General features: G+C 45.6%; 1 protein-coding gene across 4 annotated transcripts in view; it reads right to left on the bottom strand.

Moving 5' to 3' along the window:
• Positions 1-2,410: 2,410 nt before the first annotated feature.
• Positions 2,411-12,595, bottom strand: part of BACH2 (BACH transcriptional regulator 2) — a 193,742-nt gene continuing 183,557 nt past the window's right edge. For all 4 annotated transcript variants that reach the window (XM_075414359.1, XM_075414358.1, XM_075414360.1 and 1 more), the window contains 2 exons: positions 11,987-12,193; positions 2,411-5,405 (listed from right to left, as the gene is read on the bottom strand). In XM_075414359.1, coding sequence (XP_075270474.1) covers positions 4,926-5,405; positions 11,987-12,193 — 687 coding nt within the window. In that variant the 3' untranslated portion in view covers positions 2,411-4,925. The remainder of the gene's footprint in view (positions 5,406-11,986; positions 12,194-12,595) is intronic.

Here is a 12,595-nt window from a genome sequence, read left to right as displayed (position 1 = left end):
CATCAGATTTGATGCCTGAGTCACGAAATACTCCAGGGAGTATTATAAATATACATATATGTATTATAAACAGGAAAACACACAAACACACACTGGCTAGAATTATAGATGTATGTATACATACATACACGTTACATATATGGATGTAAAATTAACTTGGACTGTGTTGGCAGAGACAAAACTGAAACGAAGTCAAAATCTGTGGAGGAAATTTCCAGCAGGAAAGAGAGCATAAGTTCTTTATGTTAATAGTTTTAGTTTCACCTCACTTCCGATAAAAATAAACTGCTCCACACTTAGCAGATCCCTTCCTTCTGCAAGGCCATCAGCTCTGCTTCTCATACTGAGCTAAACCTTCTCTAGGCAGCCCTAAAATAGAGACTTCTAAAATGCTGCAGCCACGGGCTACCACATTCATCCAGAGGCACCTCCAAATGCATCCCAGATCAGAAGAAAAGGTGAAAGCAGTGCTCCTCACTGCCGTGGTAGCGGACATGGAGCAGAGCAAAACGCGAGCTTGTGGAAACCTGGCAAATGTTCACTTCGTCTCACTGCAAAACGCATGAGAGGTCTTCTGCTCTGCACACCCACCCCTCCCTCGCCCTCTGCACCACCACAGCAGCGGATGACAAGATACGAGCGAGGATGTGGTGTCAATTCTGGACCGGCAACGCTTCACCGTGCTTTCTCCTAGTGGATCAGATTTGATTTCATTACAGGATTATAGCGATTCCAGCATGCAGATTTGTTTTATTTGTTAGGCAATCATAAAGTTACATATTAAAAAATCTAACTATATACCTAGGCATTTTAACTTCTATTTAAGCGCTCTTTAGAATACAGGCTTGACAAAGTGTTGACTCCAGATGAACGACCACACTATCAGCATTACTCATTTCTCTGGCAGCAGTTAATCCATTTAGCAAAGTTACGTATCTAGTTCCCACTCTCCTTTTTAAAGAGAAGTAGCAGTTAACATACTAATCACCGTGGCTTGCCTTTGCAGCACATTTTACTCCCTTGGGAAAAAAAAATAATACAAGGATTAGATCCAAAAATATAGTGCATCTTCAAAGCAGCATATACCCTTAGAAAGACATTTAATAAATTACTTGTACAATATATAAAATAATAGTTTTATACTGCAGCATCAAACTCTGACGCCTGAGTCATCACGTTAGGAAGTCTGTGATATAAATACTGGGATCTCCTGATAACACAGCCAACATTTTTGATTTTGTTTTGCTTGTTTTCTGTTTTGTTTTCTCTCGTCTTTTTTTTTTTAATTATTTTTTCCTTTTTTTTCCCACTACCTTTTTGTTCCAGAATCAGCTTACAACGAGCTTTCATTGTGTTCAAGGCACCCCCAGAGAACGCAGAGAAACAAACACATTATATAGTGTAGTACTCACCTGACAAAGCATAACAAGCCTAAATGAAACGAGGTTTCACGGCGATACAAGGATAGCAATGGTAAAGGAAAAGGAGGACTAGATACAGACCGGACAAAGCTTCAAGGACACGCTCGCCCACAAGAGCGGCGCAGGGCCTGGTGGGGTGACGGGGTCTCACCGCGCCGCTCCCCAGCAACCAACGCTGCACGTATCCTCTTTGACAAAAGCAAAGAGATTCTTACTTAAGACCGTGGTGACCACTGGCCAAACTCTTAAAATTCATAAATACTGCAGTCAGTTGTGGGGTTTTTTCTTCCTTTCCAATGATATTCTCGTGGTCAGTTGTTTTGACCTCGTGAGATGAGGATGGTTGGGTATGTCAACCGGTGTCCAGGTCTGAAACTAGTTCTCCCAACGTCTTCCTTTAACATTAGCCCAGTAACCGCTTTGAGAGCCGCATGGTTCGGAATAGCAAAAAAACCTCAAAACAAAATAGAAACAAAACACAGCCACCACCACCAAAAAAACCCCACTGAAAAACCATGATACATGTAAATATAGGAAGCAATGACACAAAATCAGCCACTTCCAATGGGAAAGAATGAAATCAAACATCCAGAAAAGCTCGCGGGGAAGGAAAAGGGAGAGAGAAAGGCTGAGGAAGAGACACTTCTTTGAGCAGTGGTTTTAAATATCAGTTCCCAAGGTAGAGGAAATCGAGAGACCCAGCACCAGTATGAAGCCAGGTCAAACCTAAGAGCTGCAGCGCAATGGGTTGTGTGGGTGGGTTTTTTAAAACCGTTGGAATGAGGTCAAGAGTACCAGTTGCACATGAGTTGTTAGTAGAGTAAATCTTCATGTCAGGAAGCAAGTTAAAACTTGGTTTTATACTCATAAAACATTCTATCTATTCATATATATAGGAGGTCACTTAAAAATAAAAAAGGCAACAGAAAAACATCTTTAAAATACTGTGTCAGTTGACCCTTCCCTCCCGCCCGCCCCCAGCCCCCCCAAGTAGCTATGACTCTATTAATGTGATTCACATTTAGTTTTAAATTCTAGCTTTCACCATGGTCTCATAGAAACAAAACTTCTCTGCGAAGCACAGAACTGCTTTGCAACGTCAACGAATTCAAAGGAAAATCGAATTCCCCCCTCCTCGCCACAGAGCTTCTCAGTCAGTCACCTGCAAAGGGTGGCTGGGAGGGGGGTCAGAGATCTTTAGGTTAAGCTCTTTAAAAAAGAAAGGATGACTCCTCCCCCTTTTTCAACCGTGTGAACTAGGAGTTTATGGCATTTGTGTATTCTTGAACATTTAAAGGTAAGGATTTTGTACAGTAATGATTAATACTTAAACATAAATATTCTCCTACATCATATACTAGTTTTTCTTTTTACATGCGGGGAAAAAAAGTATTTTCAACAAACATGGCACATGCTATATGCATTTCCTCCTCCGGTAGCTTGGCTACAATAGTTTGGGTGAAGAGGACAAAAGCGAGACTTTGTGGCGAAGTGGGCGACGGTCCATGAGCACAGTCTGCAGATGGAAGAAGTGGAGAGAGGGAGCTGATTCCTCCTCCATGGTCAAGATGCTGATCTACTGAGTGCCTCAAAAAAACACCAGCGCACACCTCTAGTGTAAACGTTAGCGCAGAAGACCACATTGTCACTTAGTGCTTCTAAGAAGCTGCTTCCCCACACTTTTTTTTTTTTTTTCCAAATAGGTGCGAACAGCTGGTCATTTTTTTTCAGCGAGAACAAACAATATCAGCCAGTAAAGCACATGACAGTTGTCGTCGATAAAGCCACGCAACCTGGCACACGTAGGGCAAAGAACCACAAAATAAAAACTCAGTACACTTATAATAATAATAATTCTTAAAAAAGCATTAGGAGGATGGTTTTCTGTCTACACTGTACATACAGATGTTATGCTTGGAAAGCTGCTGTCTCACGCAGTCATAACATAAGTCAACATTGCTTAAGATACAAATCCAATACAGTTACAACTAAGCCAATTCACTGAGTAGTCTCCTTTGAGACAGCGCTCTTTTAGCTGCGGCTTGTGCTGAGGGCAATGCTGCAGGATGAGAGGATCCTGGAACGCAAGAATTTGAAGAATTTGACGGGTAAGTGACCGAATCGGGTGTTGGCAGATGTACCTTTTGCTCTTAGAGGATACAGCGCTAACTCGACTTCCGCAAGGAAACCAAAGTCAACAACTAGGGGTCTGATCCCGCAACTACCCAGGCAGGACCACCGACCTCGGGTTAACGTCTGAGGACAGCTGAGGTGAGGCTCTGGGGACTAGCCGGAGCAGCAGTTGCTTCCATGAGTAAAGGATGCGGAGCGGGGCTGGAGAAAAAGCCGCCCCGTGAGTGTACTGATGTGATCTCCGTTTGCTTTACTTCGTGGAACGTCTGATGAACTGATCCAGTTGTCAAATACTTTTTTCTCTAAAGAGTGAAATATACTTTCCCCTATAATAATCCAGAAGCATGATTAACAGCACTTAAACTTGGTTTGTGAAACAGAAAGAAGTCTGAATATAAAAATAATTCAAGCAGATTCTCTTTACAAATTGTATAGTGAATTCAGTATTTGGCAAGACCGTTTTTACTACATAATGAGCTCCTGAGTGTTTGTCTATTAGCTAAAACTTTTCTATTTTCTTTAAGCCATAAAGCAAAGAAAACCATATACTCAAGTTATACTGAAGTCACGACTTCATTTATGAAAAGAGGTTTGACCAGAAACTCAGTGCAAGTGGCAAAGTTGACCATTACTGTACAGTATCTGCAAGAAAATAAAATAACTCCACATTGCTCAAGTGGCACGAAATGGCTGTGCCAAAAAATCTGTCTATAATAAAATCTCAAATAAGTTTCCAACATTAAAATTTCATAAATAAGTACAAATCGAATGATATTGCTGAACTGCGAACCGAGGAAAAAAATTATCGTGTAACAAGTTACCAAACTAGATCTAGCATTGAAGACAAAAAGGAATGTTGGAACTTGTTTGTACAATAGAAACGAAAGCTTCCAGTTTGTAGGATGAGAAAAATTGAGGCATGCAGGGACTTTTGCATATGGATATATATATTTTATATATATTATATATAATATGTACAGTTTAGCTATAAAACTTTGATGTGTAAAGAAGCTGTCTTCAATGAAAAATTGAACATTCAGAGGAAATTCCTGAGTTAGGGTTTTGTGACATGGGCCACTGAGAAAAAAGCTGCGGTTGGGTCCTCAGAGGTGTTATGTCCATCCCTGTTAAGATTGAAAACAACATACAAAAACAGACAGTGTTGCCACTGCTTCGTTCCCTGCCTGAGCAAGGGATAGCACCATTGTGAAGAGAACTCCTGCTTGTAGAGAGGAGGGAATACTTAAAAACAGTATTGCTGCTAAGACCACTGTAGTGTGCACCAAATACGTTCTTCTAGACAACAAATGAACACTGCCACTGGCTGACTGAAGAACACCTGACCAGGTGTAACGTTAAGGTTACGAGTCACTAGGTGTAATCTTTCCTAGGTTGTTCATCTGTTGTACATTTATCAGTCATTTCCTGACAGAAGTCTACCGTGACCGTTTGGCTGCTCTGCTCTGGTGGAAGCTCTCTCTCGGCGTAAGTACCTGTGTCGGCTCCATCCAACCCCCCGCCGGCCGAACAATTTTCTGAGATGTTGTTGGGCAGCCAGGGCGCTCCCAGTTGCACCGAGCCCTGCTCCGAGCAGCACTGCATGCTTTCCCCGACGCACTGGGAGGTCACCAGGCTCTGCTCCACGCCAGATGGGGAGGGGCTGATGGTGGTGGCTGGCTGTAGATCCATGGGTCTGAGAACGGGGCAGTATCGGTGGAGAGCCTGAATCTGTTCCGGGCTCTGCATGTCTCTACACACTTCTTGGGAAAGACAGGAGAAGTTGTCTAACAACTCTCCCATGCTTGCTTTCAACTGGTTCCTTTCTGAGAGCAATTTCTCTTTCTCACACACCTGAAAAAGAAAGAAGGCATCTTAGGTTGAGGAAGGGCCATCCGCCAGCTCCGGGGACATATGCAGCAGTACTCAAGAAGAACACCAGCATGTCACAGTTATTTTCATTTGGGCAGAGGAAAAGTCACTAGGACATCAGGTATTTGACCACCATGAGGTCTGTGTGCACTGCAGTTTCAGAAACATCTGGAGAAAAACACTTGAGTTGGAAGAGGACAGAGTCACAAGTTGTTCCCCAGAGACCGTTAGTTCCCTTTATAGACTAAGGCTGCTTGATGGGTGATACAAAAAAACGCGGAAAGAAACATTTTGATGGAGAGAAGCCACTACTCATCTGAACAGCAAGAAAAGAGGGCTTAGTTCCTGAAGTGAGGATATGTTGCTGAAGTTCAGTTCACCCTGTAACTGCCAGGTCGGCTGTCAGGCTGGGTGCACCCGCTTTGGCCCGTGTGCCAGCTGAGCCCCCTGAGCTCTGAGAGGTGTGTGATTCAGAGGAGACGCTCTGAGTGTGTCCTCTGTGGCCTGCACCATGGCTCGTTTTCTTATATCCTGGTGCTTAATGCTTTGGGTTTGACCTAACCAAGCCACTTTTCTGAAGATGTACGTGAAAACCCTGAAGGTCGGTGGGCTTCTTAACACCCAGTGCAACAAGCTCAATGACATTTCCCCTTTCTCTGCCTCCTGTGCTCACAAATGTCCTCCCCTACCAACAACTCGCTCGAGTGTTTTCAGAGGTTCACTGTGTCAGCAGGCTGCCCTAGGAGGGGGCCAGGTGAGAGGCAGGACAGTACCGATGAGGAGGAAGAGGAAGAGAGTCTGGTGGCACTTATTTTTTCATGCAGGATTCAAAAACTGGGGACAGGAGCTCAGGTTGTTCTGCATCCAACAAAGCACCGATAAGGCCCCTAGGCCCAGCCAGTGCAGGGTGCTGTGCAACGCGCTGCGGTGGGAGGCATCAACAGCTTAGACCTCACGTGGCTGGCAAGTCCCCTGTGGGGTGAGTGCTGCCCTCCCTGTGCTCAGAATGAAGGCTGGGGGGGTCAGGCACAGAGCCAGACCCAGCCTTGGGCTTACACCTCTACAAACCCGCGCTGACTCAGCACAGACTGATCAGGATGGTCCTGCTGCATCACCTTCCGTCCCAGGAAGGCGTGCAGACAGCTCCAGGGAGTAGATGAGATTTTGCAGAGTACGAGAGCTATTCCCAGAGCTGAGCTGGCCTCAAAAGCAGCGCAGCCACATACCTCACCGAGTAACATTGCTAAAACCAAGCTGCCTCAGCATCTAAGGTGTGAAAACTCCATAACTCGGCTAGTCCAGCTATGGGTGGTTGTTGACAGCTGATAGTATTGCCCTGGGTCCGAAGCCCACATTGGAAGCGTACAGCTATGCGCATGAGAAAGAGAGCAGTGCACGTGAAAAGAACCAACTGCTAAAATATTGATAAATCTTATCAAGAAAGCATAAAAATAACAAAAAAAAAAAAAAAACAGATGCTCAAGTGCATCTTGAGATAATGAATTATGGAAGAGAATATGCTGTGTGTTTCCAGGGAAAAAAGAGAATGTGAGTGGGTAGTCAGATGAGTGAGGGAAAGCAGGCAAAAAAAAAATCACCTATCAAACTCAGAGGATACGACCATTTCACTCACTGTCTGCTGTGAAACCATCTCTGTCAAGAAGATGGGCAACTTACGGGAATTAAGTGCAGGGCAGAAAAGGGGTCTTTCATAAAAAAGACCCAGCTGAGTGAAAAACCGTTACACCCTAGTACCATTGCATAATTCAGGAGACTGGAAATTACTGCTCACAAAGTGGACAGAAGATGATCAAGGAATTTCCAGTGATCAGGTATCGTGTGAAGTCAGATGGAGTTTCACCGCTGTTTCTCCTAAAAGTAAGATCTCAAAGCAGACTGCCTGGTTGGACAGCATGCATATGGGGGGAGGGCAGGAGTGCTTGAGAGGCAAAGTTAAAGTTGCATGAGTATAATTTTGCAGCTTTATACTCTTGCACACCCTGTGACTGTCTTTTCCAAGAATGCCCTTTTTCAGAACAATGCACCAGATCCGACAGAAACACAGAATCATAGAATTGTTCAGGTTGGAGAAGACCTTTAAGATCATTAAGTCCAACCATTAACCTAGCACTGCGACGTCCACCACTAAACCATGTCTGTAAGCACCACATCTACAGGTCTTTCAATGCTTCCAGGGATGGTGACTCCACCACTTCCCTGGGCAGCCTGTTCCCATGCTTGATAACCCTTTTGGTGAATAAATTTTCCCTAATACACAATCTAAACCTCTCCTCTAAACAACCTGAGGCCTTTTCCCCTCGTCCTATTGCTAGTTACTTGGAAGAAGAGACCAACACCCACCTCACTACAACCTCCTTTCAGGTAGTTGTATACAGTGATAAGGTCTCCCTTCAGCCTCCTCCAGGCTAAACAACCCCAGTTCCCTCAGCTGCTCCTCGTAAGGCTTGCTCTCCAGACCCTTCACCAGCCTTGTTGCCCTTCTCTGGACACACTCCAGCAACCCAATGTCCTTCTTGTAGTGAGGGGCCCAAAACTGAACACAGTACTCCAGGTGCAGCTTCACCAGTGCCGAGTACAGGGGCACAATCACCTCCCTACTCCTGCTGGCCACACCATTCCTGATAGAAGCTAGGATACCGTTGGCCTTCTTGGCCACCTGGGCACACTGCTGGCTCATGTTCAGCCGGCTGTCGACCAACACCCCAAGGTCCTTTTCTGCCAGGCAGCTTTCCAGCCACTCTTCCCCAAGCCTGTAGCATTGCATGAGGTTGTTGTGACCCAAGGGCAGGACCCGGCATTTGGCCTTGTTGAACCTCATACAGTTGGCCTTGGCCCATCGATCCATTCTGTCCAGATCCCTCTGCAAAGCCTTCCTAGCCCAAGCAGATTGACACTCCCACCCAGCTTGGTGTCATCTGCAAACTTACTGAGGGAGCACTCAATCACCTCATCCAGATCATTGATAAACAGACTGGCCGCAAAACTGAGCCCTGGGGAACATCGCTTGTGACCAGCTGACAAGTGGATTTAACTCCATTCGCCACCACTCTCTGGGCCCGGTCATTCAGCCAGTTTTTCACCCATCGAAGCGTACATCTGTCCAAGCCATGAGCGGCCAGCTTCTCTAGGAGAATGCTGTGGGAAACAGTGTCAAAGGCCTTACTAAAGTCTAGGTAGACAACACCCACAGCCTTTCCCTCATCCACTAGGCAGGTCATCTGGTCATAGAAGGAGACCAGGTTGGTCAAGCAGGACCTGCCTTTCATGAACCCAAGCTGACTGGCCTGATTGCGTGGTTGTCCTGTAAGTGCTGCATGATGGCACTTAAGACGATTCCTCCATAACCTTCCCAGGCACCAAGGTCAGACTGACAGGCGTGTAGGTCCCTCGATCCTCCTGGCCCCTCTTGTAGATGGGTGTCACATTTGTTAACCTCCAGTCAGCTGGGACCTCCCAGGTTAGCTAGGACTGCTGATAAATGATTGAAAGTGGCTTGGTGAGCACTTTTGCCAGCTCTCTCAGTACCCTTGGGTGCATCCCACTCAGCCCCATAGACTTGTTCGTGTCTAAGTGGTGTAGCAGTCACTGACCATTTCCCCTTGGATTATGGGGGCTTCATTCTGCTTCCTGTTCCTGTCTTGACAACACTACCATTTCATGATTGCTATGCCCAAGACGGCCGCCAATGATCACACCACCCACAAGTCCTTCCCTGTTTGCAAACAACAGGTCCAACAGGGCACCTTCCCCAGCTGAGTCGCTCGCTACATATTGCTACACACTCAAGTCCAGCTTGCTAAATAGAAACATCAACAGTTCTTTTGAAGAATCCTGCACCTCAAAGAGTTTTTGATTCCTGAAATTCAGCAGGGATCAGGCCTGCAAGGTCACTCGTACGCCTTTCATTTATTTCCCTGAGATGTGTGTGTGTGCTGAGGAGAGAAGGGGAGTTAAAAAATTTATTTTACCTATACACAGTTGATTATGTTAAAGACAATAACAGTAATGTCACAAGATTACGTAAAGGCAATGAACTCAAATTAATTTTCAAGTGAAGGCTACAAGTCTCAAGCTGAACCCGCTCCTGCTGCTAGTCCAGCCCTTAGAGTGCTGCCCCTGGTGCTCTGCTCTGGAGAACGAGAGACGTGTGCTCCTCCCCATCATCAGCTCAGTGTAGTGGCACGGGCATGCACAGCCAAGACTGGATCTGCTTCTACTGACAACCTGGGCGAGGTTCTTTCACCCTGCAGAACCTCGATTACACTCGGTGCAGGAAGCAGTTGCTCACTATTTTGTTTATCTTTGATGTTTTGTTTGTTTTGCATCAGTGGAGCGCTACTCTGAACAATGTTTTTATTTTCATTTCTTTCTTTTTTCCCCCCAGGGCTTCAGCAGCACGGCATGTGAAGGCTTTGCAAGTCTCGACGATTTAAGCCTCTCAACCAGCTTGTGGGGTCAGCGTCACCTCCCTGTTACAGACGGGAAGCAGACAGGCACAGGCAGCAAGTGAGTAACCCAAAGTCATGCGGCTTTCTGCCATTTGTGAGGTGACGGCAGCTCAGCGTCTTCCAACAGATCCCTGCCTCTTTCACACTACGTGTGCTACAGCTTGTGCAGAGGATGAAGCACAACAAGAAGGCCACTTTCAAGACGCAACCTGTTATGACAAGAACAAGAAGTACCCCGCTCCCCAGACCCACCAAGTTCAACGTGCAGCTGAGTATGTTTTAAACGTGCACCTAGACATTTAAATCAACGACTCCAAATAACCCTTAATTTTAATGAAAGCCAGGTACACAGAGATCTTGGTAAGGAAATCAACTACAGCTCCTTTTGTTTTATCTATGTGAATGAATTAATTTATCCCTCAAACCCTTGGATATTCAAAGGCTGGGTTTAATGGTGGATTGTATGCTGCGTAATGCAGTTCAGCTGTACAGTCCTGCATGCTGCACACCCACACTTCTCGTAACACCTGAACTTGGACTATTTAATTTTTGATGTCTCAGAAAGCTTTTAGGACTTTTAAACAGATGAGGAGGTGCTAACCCATTTTGAATTTCTGGTGTTGCATTTCTCCTGCTGAGTGACACCCTGTAGACATGTTGTCCTCCACGACCCTTGCCTCAAGCCTTTTTTCTGTTGTGTACCAGCTTGCTTTCTTGATGGGCAAGGGATGGCAGGGGAAGAGGAGCAGGACCCTCAGACCACAGGGGCACTGTCACAAAGGAGGTGAGTTTTTTTTCAGATAAGGTGCCTATAGCTAAGATGTCTGTGTCTGCCATGGCTCTCCAGGTGATCTTGTTTAGTGATGGAGAGGAACATGCACTTCTGCTGCAGGATGAGACAAGTAAGACTTGGCAGGTATCTACTTCTCTTCACTAACTATAAAGGAAACCAGGACAACCAGCTCCAGTGCAGGCATCTACATTGTAGACATCTGTGTTTAGCCACCCAAACCACACCTGAGGTGTCCATGTCATGACTGAAAGAAAGAGGAATTTCCTGAGCAGCCATTTAGCCTTGCTCCAGTCACCTCACTCCTTTAGATTAAAATATGGTAGCACTGTTCACTGACATCTTGGCACACAGGAGACCTGTCCCCAGACATGCTCTGGCCAGTAAGCAGGGCATGCTTTGCTTTCCTCTCCTCAGCAGACTACTGCCAGAGACACACTTTATGGAGGCTGGGGCAAACCAACAGTTGCCACCTGAAGCTGGTGCACAGGACGTGAAGGCTAGTGCACTGTGGAGGGGGAACAGGCCTTTTGTGTTAGATGGTCCTTGAGTCACGGGAAGATTCAGTCCCCAGCAGACCAGGGACGTTAGAGGGAGGAAGACAGCAGAAGCAAGGAGGAACATACCCTTGCCATCTCACTGACCTACACCAAGGGATGTCCACTTGTCTGGATATTCACATTGCAGCATTTTCACTTTCCTTGTCATTTCTGCCCTTTGCTCAGTGAATGAAAGAACTGAAGAAAAGGCATAGTGAGCTGAAATGCTGAGCTGCCTTCTAGCACACCAGCGAGAAAGAAAATCTCTCTGTAGAGCTGAAGCTGGCCCTGCCACTCCACTGTTTGGACCAGACAACCTCTGAAGGTCTCTTCATACCTATCTCTTTCGAGCACTTCACGAATCCCTGACCAACAGATTTTTATGGTCGTTAGGCATGGAAATAGGGCTCAGGTGAGGAAATGCCTTTATGGATGCACTGTAAGTACTGGGAGCAAGTTAAACTGCAAGAAGGAAGCTGTGATACAGGCTTCCCTCCTCTTCCAATTCAGTCAACAACCTGCTCTTGAGATATCAAAATAAAGAGATATCTAGGCCTCATTCCACTGGAATTTTGTGTTTTCCATATACATTATATACGCACACATAGTATTATACTTTTGTATATTCATTTTTCATACCAGTGGCTCCGCTTACTTACGTACAAAGTGACTGAGCCCACTAAACTCTGGGCAGGAATTGCTGTTGGTGCCCTGCAAGCTGCAGCGCGAGGGCAAGCGGGGCCACGGCGGGAGCACACAACTCACCAGCTTGCGGATTTCACATTCTAGGTTCTGAATACAGTCCAGTTTCCTCTTGCGGCAGCGCTGAGCTGCAATTCGGTTCTTGCTGCGCCGGCGGACATCATGGATGAACTCGAGCTGCTCTGAGGTTAGCTTGTGCATCTTTATCATCATCTGGAAATCATTCCTTGGAAGATCTGTGATTTGATCAACAGGAAAAGGAAGTTTCACCTAAAACAAACAAATACAAGACAAGAGCAGAGTCATATTTGGCTTGCTCAATGCAAGTCAAACAATAGTGAGCGGAAGGACGATTACCTATGCTGCCGCCCCCTAAATAAACAACACACCAAGTTTTACATTGAACAAGTTTTTAACACTCCCTTGTGACACGTTGTGGAGGTCCAGCTGGCAAGGATCAGAATGTAATTGTACTGAAATCAGCAGTACAGATGAATCCCACATAAAAATTTTGTCTTTCTAAAAAACTCTAATAATGGATCTCCTTGAACTAAAAGCAGGCTCCGTCCACTAAGAGACATGGCCTTTTGGAAACAATGAAGTACCTCACTGCTATTAATTTCAAACCAGTTTCAAGGAATAGGCTATTACCGCAGCAGGAAACCTGCCTCT

This window comes from Opisthocomus hoazin, chromosome 2 (assembly GCF_030867145.1).
Source record: "Opisthocomus hoazin isolate bOpiHoa1 chromosome 2, bOpiHoa1.hap1, whole genome shotgun sequence".
NCBI classification, from domain to species: Eukaryota; Metazoa; Chordata; class Aves; order Opisthocomiformes; family Opisthocomidae; genus Opisthocomus; species Opisthocomus hoazin.
The sequence above is the reverse complement of the archived record's forward strand: the minus strand, read 5'-3'. Positions and strand labels throughout refer to the sequence as shown.